At 41.7% G+C, this 21783-nt stretch overlaps 1 protein-coding gene across 3 annotated transcripts; it reads right to left on the reverse strand.

Annotated features, from left to right (window-relative positions):
* Positions 1 to 908: 908 nt before the first annotated feature.
* On the reverse strand, positions 909 to 21783 carry kansl1l (KAT8 regulatory NSL complex subunit 1-like). 3 transcript variants are annotated; one of them, XM_084544996.1, is made up of 16 exons: positions 21560 to 21783; positions 19867 to 20984; positions 15921 to 16062; positions 14273 to 14425; positions 12851 to 12954; positions 11989 to 12118; positions 10635 to 10809; positions 10261 to 10392; positions 8304 to 8450; positions 6812 to 6930; positions 5875 to 5987; positions 5575 to 5647; positions 5369 to 5481; positions 4958 to 5078; positions 1912 to 2165; positions 909 to 1509 (listed from the first exon to the last, which is right to left on the reverse strand). In XM_084544996.1, the coding sequence occupies exons 2-15, from the start codon at positions 20934 to 20936 to the stop codon at positions 1932 to 1934; spliced, it is 2826 nt and encodes a 941-aa protein (XP_084401122.1). In that variant the 5' UTR covers positions 20937 to 20984; positions 21560 to 21783; the 3' UTR covers positions 909 to 1509; positions 1912 to 1931. The 3 variants fall into 3 exon arrangements, with proteins under 3 accessions (XP_084401122.1, XP_084401121.1, XP_084401120.1); XM_084544995.1 differs by having other exon boundaries at positions 6830 to 6930; positions 11989 to 12160; XM_084544994.1 differs by having other exon boundaries at positions 11989 to 12160.

The following is a 21783-nucleotide window of genomic DNA, read 5'->3' on the forward strand; positions in this document are numbered from 1 at the left end:
AATCCACCTGTTCCCTTGCTGGCAGAGTGCTCATGCTTTTCTATTAAATATGCAAAGAACCATAGACCTGGTCTTGTTTAAGAATGAATTCAAAGATTTACTTCAGTAGACATCTGAAGCAATGTAAATGGAAAACTCCTGGATTCTATCGGTTATAATCTGAATGCCATTTCTAATTCTGGACTCCTAGTACCAACCTCTGGCATAAAGCAACTGACATACATACAAGTAGATGAGAGGGACGACCTTGGCCGCCAGCTGCCCATTAGGCCTCCTGGTAGCTGTGAAGGATATTATAAGAGGCGGTTATGCATATGGGATCAAAGTACAAGCTGTTTCACTCACAGGCTGTGGTTTTAAAAAGCTGTGACCTCCATAAACGTTAATCATTCAAATCACTTAAATGACCTCACAGCAGTTTGTCCATCCACGATTAGCTTTTATAGATCACATCTTAAATTAGTAGGCTTGGTACGAGTTGAAGACATCCTCCATCACTTTACTGAAGTAAAAACCTTTCACTTAGTTTTATCTGATGGTCCATTTTTTTAGTATTTAGTGTCAGCTAACAAGTTGAAGTAATGCACACAATTTTAATTAAACATTTTCTAAACAAGTTGGGTTCTAATTATGCATATGCATTGTAATTCTAATACCTCATAATTTTATTTATACATTTCTTGCAGATCCTCTAGAAATACTTTCATCACACTCCTTGTGTCCTCCATCAGCAACAGGCAATAACAACCTGCAAGTTAATGTTTTTACCAAACCGATTTGATCTGCTCATTTTCAGCACAAAAGATGCGCATTTACAGGGAGACCATGATGCATGTGGCTATTTGTTCACCCCCTTCCAAGCACCACACGAAACCCACCAGAAGGAGTCACTGGTGCAGCAACAACGCTGTGATCCCTCAATGGCTTCCCACTCATGCTCTGCCACTGTGCTACCAATAAACCCTTTGCTGATAGCCTTTTGAATCAGGCTGGAGAAAGCTGAAAAGTAAATAAATGCATAAATCATGACACCCACCATGTTTACTAATGTATACATTTACTAACATTTATATGTTTTTCATATAAAATATGTAACAAAAAGAAGATATGAAAGCAAGTATCACATGTAAATCACATGTAAACAAAATTTGCACAAATACATATATCTACTAAAAAATTTTATATAGACGTTCTAAAACAACGGTGGAAATAAATAGCATGTGACAACTACAAACAGTATACAAACCCGACACTACGGTGGAGTTGCTGGTATATATTTATATATATTACTTTACATACAGTACCTCTTTTACATTAAAACCTGAAATTGTAGCATGAGCTACAGAAGTCAAAAACTACTGTGGCACAATATTTACTAAATAATCACTTTTGCTTAAAAAGTATTGATCTAATCACATCAAATCAATATATATAGTGGAATGTAAAAGGTATCCCACTTAAGGTTCCCAGGGGCACACTTTCTGCTCGTGGTCCCTGATGTGATGATATCTGAAACAAAGAATTTAAATGATAAATGTAAGATACTGAAAACATTAAGTAATGGCTAAGAATAAACCTACATGTTGGCTATCAATGCTTGATTTAGAGTCTATTCTTATTTAGTGACTCAACTTCCTAAATGACTTATTACTACAAAAAAGATTAAATTAGTCTTCATAATAAAAATTAATGAATGACTGGATGAAGAATGACTTGTCTAATCCAAATCAATTCAGTGCTAAAAATGATTTCGAATATGTGAGATGATTAATTAAATTGATTTATAAACTACAGGGACAAGTAATTAGAAAATTTTAAATACAAAATGTGCCAACTGAAGAAATTAAGAATTAGTTGAGAACCAAAAAAAATAAAAAATACCAGTAAATACCAAATTAATTCACAACTTACATGTAAAAAGGAAGGCACTGCTAACTCAGCTGCCATTGGGCCTTGGGTGTGCCATTCTTGCTTTGTCCATGAGATGGCAGGGTAGCACAAGGTGACTGAACCGGGGAAAGCTGGGAGTTGGAGTTCTTTGATGTGGAGGAGGCTGAGCTACACTCTGTCAACCCTGATGGGGCTTTTTCAAGTTCATCAGAGAGAAGAGCAACTTCCTCGTCCTCATCCAAAGGAAACACTCGTGTCACCCAGGGAGTCTGAGGCTGCAGGAGGACAGAGAGTACATTATTTGACAGCCATGCCTGTTTTTTTTTTGTTTTTTTTGTTCTTGTTTTTTTTTACGAGAATACTATATGCATGACTTTCCTGTGAGGGGTACAGAAAGAATATGAAACTCAACTGTAAAATAAAACTGTCCCTTCCTTGAACTTAGACTGATAGTTGTACCGTTTCTGGGCATGGTTCAAATGATGTTTAAATACCAAATATTGTGCATTAATTGTGGTTTGCATGGTAGGTGGAGTGCAAAGCGAGTAGGGGACATCATTTGTGATGCTGAGAAGGTTGATTAGGAAAGTCTGGTTTAGTAGCAGCTCATTCCTTCTCCAATCAAAGCAGAGTGGTAGAGAGCACCGCAATCAGACCATCATCAGATGAAACAAGAGTGGAGACGAGTATGTGTAGGCTCTTGAGAACCCATCAGTGTGGGTTAGTCCTGAACCAATTTTTGCAGCTTTATATTCTTCCTTTCTGCTGGCGGGACAAATAACACTGCTTTATCTGTGAGAGGAATGCTACAGAAAATATGCTTAGAGTAGTGTTAGTGGTTGTAGTGAAAATCTATATCGATAGGAAATGTGGTTCTCAGTGTATTCTTTAAACAGGACACGGTAACAGGACATTTGGATTTCATTATGGGGTGTGTTTCAAATGATACAGAAAGAAAAGCCCTCTGCATGCAATTGGATAGTCCTACAACCTACACTATATTACCAAAAGTATTCGCTCACCCATTCAAATGATCAGAATCAGGTGTTCTAATCACTTGGCCTGGCCCCAGGTGTATAAATTCAAGCACTCAGGCATGCAGACTGTGAAACAAGACATTTGTGAAAGAATGGGCCGCTCTCAGGAGCTCAGTGAATTCCAGCGTGGAACTGTCATAGGATGCCACTTGTGCAACAAATCCAGTCGTGAAATTTCCTCGCTCCTAAATATTCCACAGTCAACTGTCAGCTCTATTATAACAAAATGGAAGCGTTTGGGAAAAACAGCAACTCAGCCACGAAGTGGTAGGCCACGTAAAGTGACGGAGAGGGGTCAGCGGATGCTGAAGCGCATAGTGCAAAGAGGTCGCCGACTTTCTGCACAGTCAATTGCTACAGAGCTACAAACTTCATGTGACCTTCAGATTAGCCCAAGTACAGTACGCAGAGAGCTTCATGGAATGGGTTTCCATGGCCGAGCAGCTGCAGCCAAGCCACACATCACCAAGTGCAATGCAAGGCGTCGGATGCAATGGTGTAAAGCACGCCGCCACTGGCCTCTAGAGCAGTGGAGACGCGTTCTCTGGAGTGATGAATCACGCTTTTCCATCTGGCAATCTGATGGACGAGTCTGGGTTTGGAGGTTGCCAGGAGAACGGTACATTTCAGATTGCATTGTGCCAACTGTGAAATTTGGTGGAGGAGGAATTATGGTATGGGGTTGTTTTTCAGGAGCTGGGCTTGGCCCCTTAGTTCCAGTGAAAGGAACATTGAATGCTTCAGGATACCAAAACATTTTGGACAATTCCATGCTCCCAACCTTGTGGGAACAGTTTGGAGCGGGCCCCTTCCTCTTCCAACATGACTGTGCACCAGTGCACAAAGCAAGGTCCATAAAGACGTGGATGACAGAGTCTGGTGTGGATGAACTTGACTGGCCTGCACAGAGTCCTGACCTGAACCCGATAGAACACCTTTGGGATGAATTAGAGCGGAGACTGAGAGCCAGGCCTTCTCGACCAACATCAGTGTGTGACCTCACCAATGCGCTTTTGGAAGAATGGTCAAAAATTCCTATAAACACTCTCCTCAACCTTGTGGACAGTCTTCCCAGAAGAGTTGAAGCTGTAATAGCTGCAAAAGGTGGACCGACATCATATTGAATTCTATGAGTTAGGAATGGGATGGCACTTCAGTTCATAGAATGAGTAAAGGCAGGTGAGCGAATACTTTTGGTAATATAGTGTATCTAAGCCATTTTGCTGTTAACTAATTCACTCCATGGCGCTCAGATGAATTACTACGTAGCTGTTATTCTTCTGTGCATCTCCACATAAAGCCCATGCAAACTTTTTGATTGGCCTGGCAGATTTTTGCCAGAGCATAATTAGCAGTGCCCCTTTTGTGGCGGGTGGAACTGGCTTCCAGGCTATACTAGACATGCAATCTGGTGTATTTGGTGACAGTTTCGCCCTGGCATATCTGTAGCAATGCGTCTTAGGTCATCAAGCAATTATTTCAGAACCAGAGCCTAGGGGTGGAGTAATTGTAGCAACGAAGATGAATCCTCAGATTCATCCCAAAATCCTTTTCGCTGAGCACCAAATAAGAAAGAAAGTCATTGTTCAGGATTTCAATCTTAAAAAAACTAAATCATCAGTGGTGAAAATAAACATGGATTACTACTGATGTCACTTTCCTCTGGGACCAACAAAGGAAGATAGGGCACTGTAGACTGCAGGCATGCACAACACACAAATGTTGACAGTGTTTTTGTTACTCTCATAGGAGGAATAAAAGTCAGCCCTGACTCTTGGATTTTATGGGGATGTACCACACTTAAGGAATAAAAGAAAAATAGAAAAACTACAGATCATAAAATCAATATTCAGACTGAATGGTGGCAGAAGGGAAACACTGTATTAAATGGAATCAAAACCAACAGAAAATTGGGGTGTATGACTCATGCGAGTGTCCTCCCGTCCTCTGTCACTCGGTTCAGCTTTCTGTAATATTCTCAGTTTACCTTGCTTGATTTGAAGTTTCAACTGTGGTGCTTTTGATCTTACCAGCCGCTCCTCTGCCCTCGGCTGTTCATCAGTATCCAACTGAGCACAACTCCACTCCGCAGAGCTCTCCTCTCCTGATGTGTACATCCCGCCCCCATTGCCTGATAGCCTGCTGCCAGATCTGGAGTGGGAAAAAAAACAACAAAAAAAACAAGCATACCCCATGAAACTCCATGAGACAAGTTCTTAACATTCCACCTTCACACAAGCTACGTTTGCATAAAGATGAACAAAACAATTCCTCAACAGCTGCACTGCAGATTCAGCATTCAAGTTTAATCCTTTTCTCACAAGCACCTTTGTTATCATTTCCTGGTAAAATACTGAGATTTTGCGCTGGTGTCATCTGATGAAAAGTAAAGCCGTTTTCATTACTATATTTTGTGAGCCTGTGTGTGTGTGTGTCCCCACCTTGTACGACGCCTGCAGCATTTTCTCTTCCCCCAGGATGACCAGCGTAATTTCTCTCTCTGCTCCAAAGCCAGGTGCCTCCGAGCGAAGAATTCATCACCGAGATCCTCAACCTACACACAACACAAACGGAGGGATGAAAAAAAAAAAATACTTTATTCACAAAAGACTATAAACTTCTCACGTCCATAGGAACAAGACATCACCTGTCCCTCCTCAGTGTCCTCCTCCTTCTCTGCCTCCACCTCCATCAGAGACAGAGGGTCAACTACCCTCCAACTGCAAGAAAGATAGACTTAATTCGTTATCATTATCATGAGGACACGACTATCTATTCATAGGCAAATTATTACAAATCAGATACAAAACATTGGGAGTAATAAGGAGGGTAACATTAACTGCAAACTCCATGTGCTGTAAGTCTGGTCATTAGTTTTCAAAGAATGGCCAGACTTACAGCATGAACCCTAATACAGAACTCCAACGGGGGCCATTATGGTCCATACCTGGGAGTTAAGATATCCTTGTACTGCGGCTTTTCCACTTTTGCCAGTGACACTGGGATGACAATGTTGTTGATGTTGTACACACTCTCTCCCTGGCGTTTGCGAACAAAGCTCTGGAAGGAAACATAACTTGAAGTAGGTGCAGTTCACCAATGACCCATAGCTATACTACAAAGTCAGGATGCCATGCCTGTAGACAATTTTTTTCATCTGCATGTGAATCTACACTGATCAGGCATAACATTATGACTACCTGCCTAATACTATGTAGGATGTCCCTTGTGCCTCCAACACAGTTCTGATTCATGGATCTTCTGAGGGTGTCCTGTGGTGTCTAGCAACAGAATGTTGTTAGTGGGGGCCTTTGGGTCCTATGGGTTGAGGGGAGGGGCCTCTGTGGATCAGGATTGTTCCAGTGCATCCCACAGATACTTGATCAGTTTGGGATCTAGTGAATTTGGAGACCAGGTCAACACTTTGTGCTGTTCTTCATGCCATCAAGGAGTCTCATTGCTACGGGGTGGGGGTGCCTGGTCTGGTCTAGGTGTCTAACATACACAAATGCCAGGTCCAAAAGTTTCCCAGCTGAACACTGAATGGTTAAGATGGTCACTGTTATTTAGTTCTCCTGTCAGTGGTATTAATGTTGTGGCTGAACGGTTTATATTCTGCCCATCACTTAACTCTGTGAAGTTATATTAATAATCGAGAACTAAGCTTCAGTCGAAAAACTGATATACTTGATGGCGTTCAGCTCTTGTGACAGCTGACTCAACATTTCATAACTAAACGTGCAAAGTGGATCCTCATGTCTCATGCAAAGATCTAATGATAAAATATAAATATAATTTCATGTAAAAACAAAAAAGGGATAATTTGTGCACAAACACATTTATTCCAGTACATATTTTCAATTAGCATATATAGAAAAACATACATTTTGTGAATATGTCACCTGTGAGACCTGCTTGCGTGAGACACGTGTGCAGTTCTCCTCCAGAACATCATCTGAACTGTCTTCTAGGTCACAGAGCTGGTACACGCCATGCTCCTCATCTGGGTAAACAGTACACAAACACACACATACGTACAGTATATCAGACTAGTTGTGGATGAAACTGTACAATAATCCATGAAAAACTTAAGGTGCTTTGAAAAAAAAAAAAACTCGAAAACAAGATACAATTCATTCAAAGAATCATTCATTCATTCATTCATTCATCTTCTGTAACCGATTGTCCTGTGAAGGGTCGTGGGGTCTGCTGGAGCCTATCCCAGCTTTTATCGTGCGAGTGGCGGGATACACCAGTCTATCGCAGGGCTAACACAGAGAGACAGACAACCATTCACACTCACATTCACACCTACAGCCAATTTAGAATCACCAGTTAACCTAATGAGCATGTCTTTGGACGGTGGGAGGAAGCCGGAGTACCCGGAGAGAACCCACACAGACTTACTATTCACACCTTGAATAGCAAGTACTTATCATTTTTCTTGGCTTACTGTATTCATAACAAGAATTATAATGGAATTTATTCAGGTGGTCTAGTGGGATGAGTCAGATATTTAAGACACTCTGGGTTTAGCAGTAAAGGAAGTTGGTGTCACGAAACCTGGCACAAGCGTAGCAGAAATATAACCCTTGTTAGCCTGAAATTATTTCCTGGGGGCGTTACTAAGATAGCTGCAGAGTGGAGAAGGCTACCAGTCTGGTCTTTGAATGGGTTCTAAAGGGAGAAGCGTGCTCTCTGTCTTTAAGGGTTAAACAAGACCTTGAATAACACAAGTGTTATATTGGTGAGTGTAATACAAATAGTCAGCTATTAATCTGAAGATATAAACCAGAAGTTAAACAAAGAGTCAATAATTATACAGAGTTTACAGTCTCAACTTTCCCCTGACCTTCTGTTAAACAAGAACTTCAACCAGCCCTAATCCTACTTATAAGTTGAACCCTAACTCAGACACTTAAGTAGGTAATGTAATATTTTGGTAGAGGTTGATCATTTTCTCAATCAGCAGCACCCTCAAAGTCAACCTTCAGAATCCGTGTGTATGTGAAGATTCTCAATCATCCAGATCATGGTATATTAAAAAAACAAAAAATAAAACAATAAACAAATAAAAAGCTAAAACAAAAGCAACTGGACTTAACGAGTTTCCTTGAAGATGTTTCACTAGTAATTTCACGTGAGTTTGAAGTGTGCGCCACCCACAGATATTCCTAATAGAAACCTAAGCTCCCTACCAGTCATTTAAAACTGAAGAACCTACTTGCATGAGTGGAGAAACATCTCATCATGTTTATACTTATCAATCTTTCCTCTTCTCTCTTTCCAGAGCCTTGCACATTTCACTGTTGCCATGTGGTCACATACTGATTTACTGTTACCAGTAACGCAGTGTGAACATGTACTTATACACACCCTCCATCAGTCCATGGATGTGTCTTCTCTTCCTTTTCCTCTGACTGGCTCTGCTGTGTTGACCCCGAGCAGACCCTGACGACCTGATTGGTGACAGGTCCATAACTCTGCTTTTATGTTGCCTGGGAAGTTGCTTGTGTTTTTTACCTGTAATGACACACAGGCAAACATACAAACTGACTTAAGAGGAAATAAACAGGGAGTTTAAACTGTTCCACAAATGCGAAAAACACAATCCTTAACCATTCGTAACTGAATCTTAACCAATTATCTTACTATTTGTCTCTTACTTTTATAATCTCAACATCACATCTATTTTAAGCAATCACTGTGCAGATAGCGAGCCAGCATAATGTGAAAATGTCAAATGTGAGTGTTTTAGGTAATTAAATTTTTTTTCCCATTGAAGAGTAACTCACATTTCCACAGGAGAAAAGGAAAGATGTAAATTATAAAAGAACAAGACATAAATGAATGGATTGATGCCTGGAACCTGCCTTTTATGTCAATAATATTGTACAATGTATGTGTTGTAATGCGTGTGCTCTCTATTTTTACACCGTATGACAGCTATCGTAGTTAGCAATAAATTACATTTCATGATTACGTCATAGTTATTATTCTCGATTTCATTTCCCCGTATTTTCCGTCCATGTCCTGTTTGACAGTTTGCGTCATCTCATTCTGTTCGAGTTACACCCAGCTATAATAAGAAGTCTGTTTCGTATGTCAGGCTATTATTTTACGTGACGTTTACTTGACAGCCCATCTTCTTCCACTATTGACAAAGCAGAATAAGTTAATTCAAGCCGGCACAAAATCGACAGAGAGCAGGGTGAGTGACATCTTCTTCCAGTTTCAATCAGTCTCCTTTGCGTCTTGTCTTTTACGCTCTCTCTAACATAAAAATGAAAAAGCAGACTTGAACCCTTCCCTATTCTATAATCAGCTAATTACTGGTTCATTTGATTCACTTGTTTACGTTTTAGCACAACCACGTGACCAATATCCAGTTAAACCCCAGAAACCACAGGTATGTAAATGTAGGGGTAAATTATCTTTCATTAGCTGCAGACTAATATACAAAGGCATGTACTGACATGATGAAATGAAATGTCAGGTGGTTTGATTTCTCATTTACTGCTCAATTGGAAACCTCATAGAGATCCAGTGGGATATCTGACATGCTAGGAACCAGTTACGATTGTCCACAGGGAAATAACAAGCAGACGCAGTAGCTGACTTTAAAGACACCATTTTACGCAGTTATTGTTTCTCTTCACTGACTACAAGCAAAGAGGGGGCTTGTCTAAATAAGATAAACTGGCACTTTACTGTTATCAGTGGCAATCTCTAGGCAAAGACATAAATGGGCTATTCCCCCAGTCGAAACTAGAGAAATCTGTCAGAGGGCTGCGGAGCATCGTTGATGCACTTTAGGGGCTTCATAGTTGTCAGAGTCGTCATCGCAAAATGTTAAAATGTACCCATCTGGGGGCCTGTTTCTTTTTCTTCTTATTATTATTTTTTTTTTTATCAGATCCCCAAACTATAGCTTGTCTGCATGTCCTGAATGTGCAATCTTGACTATTATGAATATTAGAATTATCAGTTATAAATAAATCATTATTTAAATATAGCGCTTAAATTTAGCGACACCAGTTGAGCAATGATCTGCAATTTGCATCGACTGAAAACTTATTTTTTTCATGTGTGTAAGGTCTAACAATACAGTTGCATGGTAAAAAGTAAACACCAATAACTGACATTAAACATGTTCATAGTATTTTATTAATAATGAGAAATACGAAAATAACTAAGTAGCTAAATAGCTGTAATTATCACAATGTGAAAGTTTCTGCTGCCAGTAATGTTGACTTGTATGAACAATGTGAGGCAGTAGAGAAGCAAGCATCATGGAAAATGACACAGCATGTAATCAGTGCTAGTACATTACCATTGTGCAGTGGCGTGGAGCTGCGTCTTCTGTAGTTCAATGGACTAGACAGCTGGGTGTTGATAACTAAAGGTCTTTGGAACCATTCTTCTCTGGCCAAGACCCTCTGAAAGTGATGGCACATAGGAGTGCCTAGGAAGAGAAGACACAACCATTAGTATGTAATCAAAAGAATACAACTGTGTCAGATATCTAAGACTTGCACATTGCTCAATGGTAAATCAAGGGCAAGACACAATCTTTTAAGAACTACATGTGCATACAGTCTATTATTAGTTAAGTGAACAGTTATAGTTAAACCAGCTTGGTAACACTTGCCAAATAAAATCCACATAAAGCCTTTTCATTCTGTTACATAGCTATGTCTCTCCTACCAAATGAAAGAGAGGACATGGGGTGAGATGTGGAGCTTGGGTTGCTGGAGGACAGGGATCTACTGGAGCTGCAGTCACGGTCCGAACAGAGGACTACAGGATTACAAGAAGAGCAACAAGAACAGGAAGATGACGAGAGAGAAGAGGAGAAGGTGGACGTGGGCTTTCCTGAGTCCTAAACAGGAACAAGGACACAAGACCGAGATAAACTTATTAACAACCGAATACAATCAGTATGCACAAATTTCTTTACAAAGTTTTAACTTTGCTTTCCCTTGAGTATGAGTCATAAGGGTTTAAGGAGCTATTCTCTGTTGGTGCACACTGATTAAAGTAATTAGGCTGTTAAAGACTTTTTTGTAATTTGGCAATTTTACAATGATGGTGGCTCAGTGCTGCTTATTATAGTGGCTATGATTGCACTGGGTTCTATGTCTTCCAAATTAGCAACGCTCAGCAAGTACCCTAATAATAATCTGCTGTTTGGCATCCAAAGGGGTTTGTCAGTATTTAAAAATGGTGAATATGTACATGTGCACTAAAACTTTTAACTGAATTATGGATAATATTGTGAAGCTAAGCAGGGTTTTTCCAACCACTTGACAAGAGCCCGACCAATACTGGATATTTGGGGCTGATGCTATACTAATTTTAAGATATAACGAAATGTATCAGCCAATATTCTTTATATACACATACTGTATAGACAGATACTGTATATAATAACATAACACACAGATGTGATAATCATGAGAGACGTACTGAGCACATTACACGCAATGGAGTCCACAGTGCTGTACAAACCATATGATAAATACATTTCTAATTAAGATTCTGTTCAATAAAAATATAAATTATATCAGTGCAGTATCAGTCAATAAACAGTCATTCTATTTGGCAGGACTATACACACCACCACAACTTATGCAGTAAGGGCCCGCAGGCTAAAGCTTTAAAATAACACCATCCACTTGATTATTTGAAATAAGTCCAAAAGATATTATGTTTTAATTAAAAGCAGGAGGCTAGCTTTGAACATTAATTCCTACTTAATTTGGGGAACTATTTTAGTGAGCTGAAGCCTGAATGAGAGCAACGGCTTTGAAGCTACATTTCACAACAATCAGTGAATAATTCAATTAAAGAAGACATAGCATCTTTGGATACAGATTAACGTTGTTGAAGGTGATGCTCTTGCTTTATTTGATGACAAATATTGAGAAATTTGTCCAGGTCATTATCTGCTCATATTTAGAGATGATTATTCATGTGCGCTCTGACAGTTACATGTAGCAAGTAGATGGCTGGACTTACAGCACTAGGAGAAAGAAGAAGAAGCCTAATTATGGCCTACCAGTGAACTGCCAGGGTTGTAGGAGTTGAAAGCGAAGAGTCTGGGCTTGTGGTAGGTGATCAGGGGTCGGGTACGGGCACACACGCATGACATATCAGCTTTGAAGAGCCTTCTGGTCCCAAGTCTTCCTCTTTTAGAGCACCCAGGCAGAAAAACATCATCACCTCTCTCACTGCAGGAAAAAGATCACGAAACATCTGGGCTTTTGGAGCAAGATTTTTGAAGTGTTGCTCTCTCAGATCTTATTCACCAATAACAACCACAAACACACGGAGCCTACTTATACCCTCTTGTTACTGTACATGAATAAACAATCAGAATGCCTTTCATTTGTTATGTGGCTTTTATCTTCACAGCCACATGGAGGGAGTTAAAAAGGCAGCAGGAAGGGAAGACATGAAGGGATTATTCAAGTCAGAGAAGATGAAGAGAAGCAGGCTGTATTACTGGTATATATATTGTAAGAAGGGACATGATTTCACAATATGGCCTATAGCCTAGAACTAATGAGACAACAGACAAAAATCTAAAATTTCCTCATTTATCCTTGAATGCATATTTCAAAGGGGTTTTTATTTATTGTCATTTCAACCATATATACTGAGATAAGCGGACGATTCTCCAGGACCATGGAGTGCAACACAAGGGACTGAGCATAAAGTGCATGTGTGCAAGCTTATGTAGACAGTACAAACAGTAATTCATTTAATCTAGTATGAGGAGTCCCAAAGAGTCAAATTTCCACCAAGAAAATTAACTGTTTCTGACAAAGTGGCAGTAACACTAGTGTCCTAAGTGCAACTCATGAACAACACCATTTTGTACGTAGATGGCACATGCTCTCACAGTGTGTGTTCTCTACCTTGTGAGAGCTCTCCTGCCTTTCCAGGACTGAGGTTTTTTGGAGAGCGGCGAAAAGCTCAGGGGAGTCACCAGACTGTTGACAAACTGGCTGAGCTGGGCACTCTGTAAAAATAGATATCACAAAGATTAACTGTGGAATACAGTCAGTGTACAGAGAAAAGAGGGTACTAAGTGAGAAAACCTTCCAAAGAAACAGGGACAGCACACGTCAAAGTATTCTGTTCAGCTTTCTTTTACAGTCATTCATGCTACTAAGCATGAATATTTGCCCAATACAGCATTGAAGAAAACATTTGTGTAAAGTGGCTTAAAGTGAGTTTGCTGCTAATACAAACTGACCATTTCCTTCCATTGCCAGTTAAAGCATTTCATTGGTGGTAGACACTAGAAACTCAGTGTCTTCTGTCTGTGGGCTTAGTGCAAAAGTGCATCAACAAAATTAGGTAATGGTTATTCTAGAATTTTTTTGAAAGTGGATCAGTTTAATACATGTTGCAGGGAGTAATGGACCAAGAAGGAGAAACCCACAGTGAGCTGTTAGACGAAGAGCTGCATGCAGCAGGCTCCAACTTCTCATCGAGGTTACCGACTTAGATCTGATTTTAGCGTTCACCAATTCGTATCTCATATCGAAATTTCATACCAACAGGAAGACAAAGGACACTCAAAGACTAAATCTGCTCAGCAAACACAATTGTCCACACATTAAAGTCCGGGTACTTATTTTACAAGGCAGATGGATGTGTGAGATTACGCGACAATCCATCTTCCTTAAATCCATGTTTGTGGGTGATCCACAGACGTGTGAACCCATCAGCATCCTGTCAGGAACTAATGGCCACTATGGGTGTGACAGTCACAGCGCCTTTTATGTGCAAGTCAGCAAGTCTGTAATTACATACAGTAGCTAGCTACACTGACGCACTACCATTCACAGAAGAGTGTCACACACTCCTCCATGGAACCATAAAATGCTCTATTGTGATCTGTCTATCAATATAGTGATCAGATTCACATGTAGGTCTAAGTACAACTTTTAACGGCACTAATACATTCGGCAATTCCCAGCTGCTATCTCAAGCTTTGGAACATGTGTAAACTCTTTTTGCATAACTTAATTATATACCACTAAAGCAGCAGGAATTAATTCATACCACCTGCAGCCTCTAATTTAGCATAATAACACACAGGTCAAAGAGTCGGCATCGTGTAATTGATTATTTTAATCCTCTAAGCCTAATACTGGAATATGACATTGCAGATAGGCACCCTCCTGCGCTTTTCTACAAACCACACTGAAAGGAGAGATGAGGTAGAAAAGGATAATCTCCAGACACAGTGTATAAAATGATACATTACTAATCCTCTCGATGTCAAACTCACACCTGGTATTAGAGGTGTGTGTGCTAGTCCTTCCTACCTGTCTCTCTATGTTGTTGAGAAGGCGCGTGGGGCTGCAGGGTTCGGTGTCAGCATCCGAGGCCGTGCAGGATAAGCCTGCCATTTCCCTCAGCAGCCTCTGCTGAATCTGCCTGTCAGTCAGTGGCTGGGAGTCTGCAAGTACCACGCCACCCTTAAAAAGACACAGAGATAACACAGGTTAACGCTTTATCTACTACATTCTGTATTTTTCAGTTCATAATTATTTATTTATTTATTCACTGGTAATCCATGAAAGATGCTGTAAGATTGTATTTGTGTATATATATGCCCAATAGCGGTAAAAATGCTTAGTTGAACTGCGATGTGCAATAGTGCATTATGGTTTTTACAACAAGTTTGGCAAATACTGAAGGGCTGTTCATTTGCTTTGGTAAGAAAGCACAGAATGGCTGACAATATTAGTGATTTTCTCTTAACAAAACAGAGAGGAGAGGATTTATCAAGACTTGACCAGTGTCTGTCAGTCAATCAGCTTGCACATTATTACCTCCTTTCCACCAACGTGATATGTGTGCGATGACGGTGCTGAGACTGGTTCAGAGCTTCTGCAGGAGGTGAAGCTCCAAAGAGCCAGTTTGCTTTTCCACAGGCTAGAGAGCCACTAAAGAGACCCTGTATACCGCAAATCACTGTATATGTCTGTATGCATCTTTACTTTCCAGTCCAATGTTCAAATACCAGTTTTATTACTCAAGCTCCATCTATCTTGTTCAAAACTTCTGTCAGTGACCAAATTGCAAGGAGACAGTTTGTCTTATCCATTTCACATTGTGAAAATGGGAGTCATAACTTTTTATTTGGTCTTGATGGCAATGATGGTCCTAACCATAGACAGTATAAAGATGGACGGTGGAACTGCTCCTCAAAAGTGAAGCCATAGCAAGTAGAGCTTCCCCTGGTGACTAGATGCTGTATAGGCCATAAGCTCCACCTCCTCCATGTCAGTGGATGAGACTTGTGCCAAAACAAAACACTAAAATACACGAAGAATATTTTATTTATCAGGGAAGGTTTCCGTCATTTTAGGTAGTTAATATAATGTTGATGCATGTTCAAGTGTCATTTTTGTTTGGATAAGTTTCCTTTTAGGTAGTTATTTTATGCTTTAGAAACAGGATGAGACATAACAGTGACTACCAGTTGCCATGCCAACCACTCCATGAAGCAGCCCCATAAGACCGTGAGAGTCCTATGGGGTCCTAAAAATTTTTTTTTAAAAACAAGTACAGTGTATAATCCAACATTTCCTTGTAACAGGTGGAGGTAGAGCAGAGCGCAGTATTAATCCAATGAAAACGTGAGTGAGTCTTGGGGAAGTGAGGGCGGGTCAACAATATCACGGCTCCGCGTTGCTCCGCTCTCGGACCGCACTGCGCAGTCTCTGTCTCTAAAGTCGCAAGATGCCGCGGCCCATATTCCCTTGCTTTCCAATGCAAGGAAGTGGCGAGACGTTGTCCATATGTATACGGTCTATGGTCCGAACACCTGGTTGTTTGGCATTCAAAACGCAAAGAACTGGTGTGAGATTAAGCACCAGGACCAAACTGGCCCTCGTTGTCTTGGTGGAAAAGGGGTATATGACAACTACCCTGTGTTAGGTTGGCTATAAACAACTTTTATCATACCTTGGTAGAGCGTATGTGCTTGTGGAGCTCTACCAGTTGTTGTATCCTCCCTTCCAGCTCGGCTAGACGCAGCTGCAACCAGCTCCATCGGCTGCTGACCTCCGCCCGCTCTTCTAGCCACTGCTTCTCATTCCTGCTGTTGCTGGCAGAAGGGACAGGGTGCAGGAAGACATATATTATATTCATCCATGTCTGAGGCTTGAGACGCTGATCCAGCCTCATAGGAAGAGAACTCTAATGCTGTACTACAATGAATACAATCAAACATTGACAACTGGAAGCGCAGGAAGAGGTTGGCATAGAAGAGTCATTCCAGCATTGCATTGTAGCTTTGTCAACGTATGACCTATTACACACAGCAATGTCGCCATGTAGCATGAGCATTGTTTAGCATCCTACTCAATTTTGGAGGGGAGGGGTTTGCTAAAGCCTATCTAGACCACAGAATAAAACACAGCTGATTTGTGTAGTCTGTTTCTATAGTATGTTTCCATGGCACTAGCCTGTTCAGTTAGCATTTATCTTCTTTGTGTGTGTTTGGCTGACTTCAGCAGGGCAATAGTTGCTATGGCACTGCTCTTGGACCTTGGCTGGGACATTGAGGGACTCCTCTACTTCAAACACTGTGATGCGGGAGAGGGAAAGGTTAGGCTAGTCAGCAAGCAGCTACACACAGTGTCCTTTACAAAAGCCTTTGATATCATGAGGCAGTTATTTTACCATTAGCCTGTTTAATCAAATACCTCAAATTCTGCTTGCCTGCCTAAACACAATTCCACTGAGTTTACAGCCAAGAGTGGAGCCAAAAATTGGTTAATGACTGCTTTTCAGCAGTTTCACTCAACCCTCAGATAATCTCTGTTAGTTAAGCAGTAGGCACTCTCTTTCCACCACAGACAATGACCAGACCTGGCTGCCCTGCGGCTCTTTCCAACTGCATAATGAGAAAATTCCAGGAATATTTGCCAAGCATTAGCCGAGAAAGGAGGCAAGGACAGAAGGAGAACGGCTGCTCTGTTAGTGTGCATGTTCACATACCATATAATGTCATACATATTTATCATGCTGATATTGGCGTTGCTGAATAAAACATAGGGGTTAGTAACTCAGTGGCTAGCCGCCACAGTGAGACTGTAAGATGTTTTACTGGCAAATCCTGGCTGAATAAACGTCCAGCTCTAGCGAATAGTTCTGGGTTTACAAAATCCCCTATTTGGGTTTCTTGGCTTGTGCAAGAGGAATTGGGGTTTCTGGGTGTGTCCTGCTTTTATACGTCCACACATACTCCCATACAGCATATTTAAACAAACAGAAACAGAAAATGAGCAACAGCTGGAAGTGTAAAGGACTGCTGTCACATCACTACGGACATGTGGATTTAAAAGCCAAAGCATGCCATCGATTTACAAGTTCATGGTCAGAACGTTAAAGGCCAACTGTTTCCACATTTTCTAAAGAGGAGCAACGACCGGTTCCCTGCCCAGCTGGGACACATCCTCTTTGAAAAGGAACCCGCCATAAAAGCTCCCCGGGGAAGGTTTACTGATGAAGCACGGAGAATTGTTCCATACAGGAGAACATACTACAACAAAGAACAGACTGACACTGCCCAAGATGACAGAAGGACACACACAGACACAACGCACATAACAAACTTGTTCTCAGACCTAATAAACATTTTTGCCTCGTTTATTGCAGGAAATCACAAGAAACAAACAGAAGGGTCAAAGAAATATACCTCATTGAAGAAATGAACAGCAACCATGACTTCAACAGAATCCCTAAAAGAAAGGTTGAGTTGTACTGATGGCAAGGGGAGCCGTGTAGATCAAAATGACTCTTGATGCAACTTGGACAGAGCAACAAATCAATCAGATCTTCAAAACCAGTGACGTTGACGCCGTAGTTCTTAACAGAAGTGTGTCAATGGCGCTCTGCTGAACAAATATGATACCGGTAGCATTAGGTAAACAGATGTAAGAGGCCTAGCGTGGGCAAGGCTGGGTGGAAAATCTGTTTGAAGGGGCGGCAGATACATTCCACCCAAGTGAGTGAAACATGATCTCAGATTTGTCTGGTTCCCAGGCTAAATGTGTCACGGTCACAGGCAAATATATTGTTCTCAGAAACGTCTGAGATAAATGAGATCATTACCATAATAATATTTTTTTTTTTATGTTCTGGTGGGCAAGCAGTCTGAAATAGATGTACAGACCATTTCCTGCTCAGGACCACGACTGGAAATCCCTGTTTCTGTCTTTCTCTTGGTGCCATCGCAACATTTCTATGTCCTATCTACTATTAGAAAGAAAGATTATTGTTGAAAAAAATAAAAATAATTAAATGTCAAAACAAATTGTTCTCTCAGATGAGGAAATTATGGGTTGATAAAACAACAAAGCAGCCAATTAAGTTTTCTATAAAGGGTTGTGTAGTGTTATAGCATTACCAATAATTTGTAGCCTGGCTGACGCGACTGCACATCTCAATGAGATGCTGGTCTGGAAACTACGTGTTTATTTTCTCGTATTTGAGGCGTGGTTTTACAAATGCCTAGAGCCGTTTATTGGGCGCTACGAATGTCTATCAAATGCGCCTGGTAATTCCCATGCTGCCTTGCGCGCGATTCATAGCCAAAGCCTGTTGGTAGCAGAGCAAACACATCCTTCTTGGCAATGAAGTCTTTCAACGCCAAACGTTGCTCTTTTTTTAAAATAAACTTGCGTTCTAAGCTACTTAAAACACTGTCTAAGGCTGCATCGAACGGTAACGTTAGGTCCGCTGCCATGTTGGATTAACACACTACAAGCTTCGGTGTCGCGCATAGACGTCGTCATCGTCTTGCTGCCCCCCCCGTTCTGTGATTGGTTCCCTATCTCAGGAGAAAATATGGGCGATGGTTTCCAGACTGCTTTTGCAGCGAGAATGAAATCGCGTGCAAAGCAGTATGGGAACACCCAGGCTAAGTAATTTGGATATCTGCAACATATTACAAGAATACAAGATTCAGGCCAATCCAAAGATATTAACTTAAATATATGTAAAAATAATGATTGTCATAATGTTGGAAAGTAGTAAACACTGGATGTGACAACACACGGCCATTAGAGAAAAACAAGGACTCAAATATAGCAACACCACAGGCACCCAAACATACACTCACTTTAAAAGTGTTTCTCACCAAAATGAGGAGGCGACGGGGTGCGATGTCACAGAAATGGTTTGCTGGAAAGTCTGTGTTTGTCTCTTACGCAGTGGGGAAAAGCGAGCTGACTAATCAGCTGAATCTGTTATGACTGCAGCATGGAAAGAGAAAAGTATGCTGGTGCGCACGGTTAAAAATATGTCATAACAGCCTCCACAGTTGGGAGGACAAAACTCCAAACCACACTGTAAACAGCCTCGAGGGCCAAGCAAAACATCTAACGCTGCTGGGGCACAGTGGACCTAAAACTCAGAGACTTACTTTCCAAAACGCATGCAGTCATCCAAAAACAAATGCCGAGTTTCTTGTGTCATTCGTTTGTAGATGTGCATGATTTACTGCCTCACTTATTATAATGTCAAAGTGATTTTTTTTCAGTTTACACCGTCTTGGCACCACTTTTCAGTGCTTCCAATGTCCTGAGCTGACTGGCTGTGTGAGAGCCTACCTCTGCGTACTTTCTACTAGCCCTGAATTAAAGCAAGGCCCATGTTTTTACTGGGGATCATGGGTGCAGTCTGGAAATCCAAGACAAGAAATAGTTTGGCAATGAGACTACAGTAAAGTTTGAGAAATTGTTTTTCTTCAGCATTAGCAATTGAATCCAACGAGCCAACCCTTCCATGTTCCACAAATGGAAAAAGATGTTTTTGAACAAGCAATACATCCCACTCAGTCACTCAGTTGGTACTATTCCTGTATTGTAAAGGAAAAGCATACAGCTGCGCATTAGGTACTCACACGGGTGAAGTCTTGCCATGAATCATCTCCTCTGGCTCCTCATCCGAGCTGCTGCTGGCCGTGGCCTCAGAGTCCAAGGCCTCTTGCAGGCCTCTGAGCACCATCTGGCTGGAGCGGCTGAATTCCCTGACCTCTGTGTAGGAAGACAACGACTCTGGCCAAGAAAAATGGGGGTTTCTGTCCACTTGTGAAGGTAGTACTCCATGTTGCATAGAGTCCACGCTGTCCAGAGGCACATTTCCAAGTTGACAGTGCTTTTTCAGTCCCTCCAGCTGCTGACTGCAGTGACACAAAGCGTGCTCCCCGAGCAAAGCTTGCAGTCTCCTTCGCAGCCTCCAAGCCCGGCCTTGAAGCTCTGCCTGCCTGTAGAGCTGCTCCTTCGCAGCCTCTTCTAGTGCGGCTTTGGATACCAGCTGATGGAAATTCACCCTGTTAATGCAGGGCTCCAGCGAAGCTTGAGGAGGATAGTTTTCTGCGGCTACATTCTCCTGTGTCAGTGTAGGTGTAAGTAAGGGAGTGTATCCCTGGAACTGGATCTCCCCGTGGGAATACAAGGGACAAACACTGGAAAGGGTAAGAGAGGAGTGATGCACATCACCACCATCTGGCCCACATTCAAGAGCAGCACTATATCCATGCAGCAAACAAGCCTCTTGGCTTTTGTGCTCGGGAACAGGGACTAAAAACATGTCCAGTACACCTGGGAAGACAGAGGCCACCTGATGGGAATCCGCCTGGCTTTTGTTAGAGGACAGGAGGTTAACGAGAGAGCCCGGGCTGGGGAGGGACATCTCCGCCTCACGCCGGCTCACTGACGTCTGCAGGCAAGGCGACAACATGGGGTTGGCGACCGGGGAATCCAGGAGGCTCGAGGGGAGGCAGGAGTCCAGAGAGCCAAAGGAGGAGAGGTTCAACCATATCTTCTGGAGGTCACCATCGTCTGGTCTCGCGCCGGGGTCAATGCTGCACATGGCGGCTCTCCCATCCGAGTCTACTGTGGTGGAGGCAGGGGGCGAAGACAAGTGGATTCCGTGGCCATTTTTGAGGATTTTGGTCAGGGCTGGGGCCATAGCCCCCTCTGAACCACTGGTGACTTCACAGTCTGCACTTTAAAAGACCTGAGAAGCGAGAAAAACTCTTAAAAATATATAATCCTTACAGAACTTAAAGCACTAAAAGTGATCTTAGTGTAGGACGGTAGAAGTAAAATAAAATGTTATAATGAGACTGATAAAATCACAGCGAGACTAACTACAGTTGAGACCGACAGACTTAACGGCCGTCTTCAAATAAACTGTAAACGTTGGCGCGTTATAAAGGCTAACGGGTCAGGTACTAGTCCTCTCTGGTCACCCGTTATTGGGCGTTTCTTCATTTCCATTACAACATTCACAATCCGGGACAACAAATTCATCATTTTGTCCTCTTTTAATAACGCTGTTCCCTCAAATGGACGGGTTAACTAGTGGGGCTGCTGTTGTAACGGAGAGCAGCTACAGTGAAGGAGACGGCGAGTGACGAGAAAAGACACCAAAACAATAACAAACGCATTTTTTACTCGTCCACTACACGTTAGCTTCAACCACAACAACTACAAAAACACACTAGCCGTTACCGAACCGAGAACCGAGAGCCAGCTAACAACGCTACCGCTCCATAAAGTCAGCGTCAAGTGTCTCCACACACCACTCACCTGACCGGGAGGTAAACCGTCGACTTTACATCGCTTCTTCTTCCCTGGCGGATGAATAATTATAATAAAAAAAAAAAACGTTAAACCTTTCTGAAATTTGACAAATCAGACAGTGTCGCGGACTTCTGTCGGTGTCCAACCCTGACACTTATTTTTCCCAGCATATCCGCAACAAAAAACGCTCTCCTTTAAAGTGATTTTTACGCCTCCACCCCCTCCTCCTC

This window comes from Chelon labrosus, assembly GCF_963514085.1.
Source record: "Chelon labrosus genome assembly, chromosome: 5".
Lineage (NCBI taxonomy): Eukaryota > Metazoa > Chordata > Actinopteri > Mugiliformes > Mugilidae > Chelon > Chelon labrosus.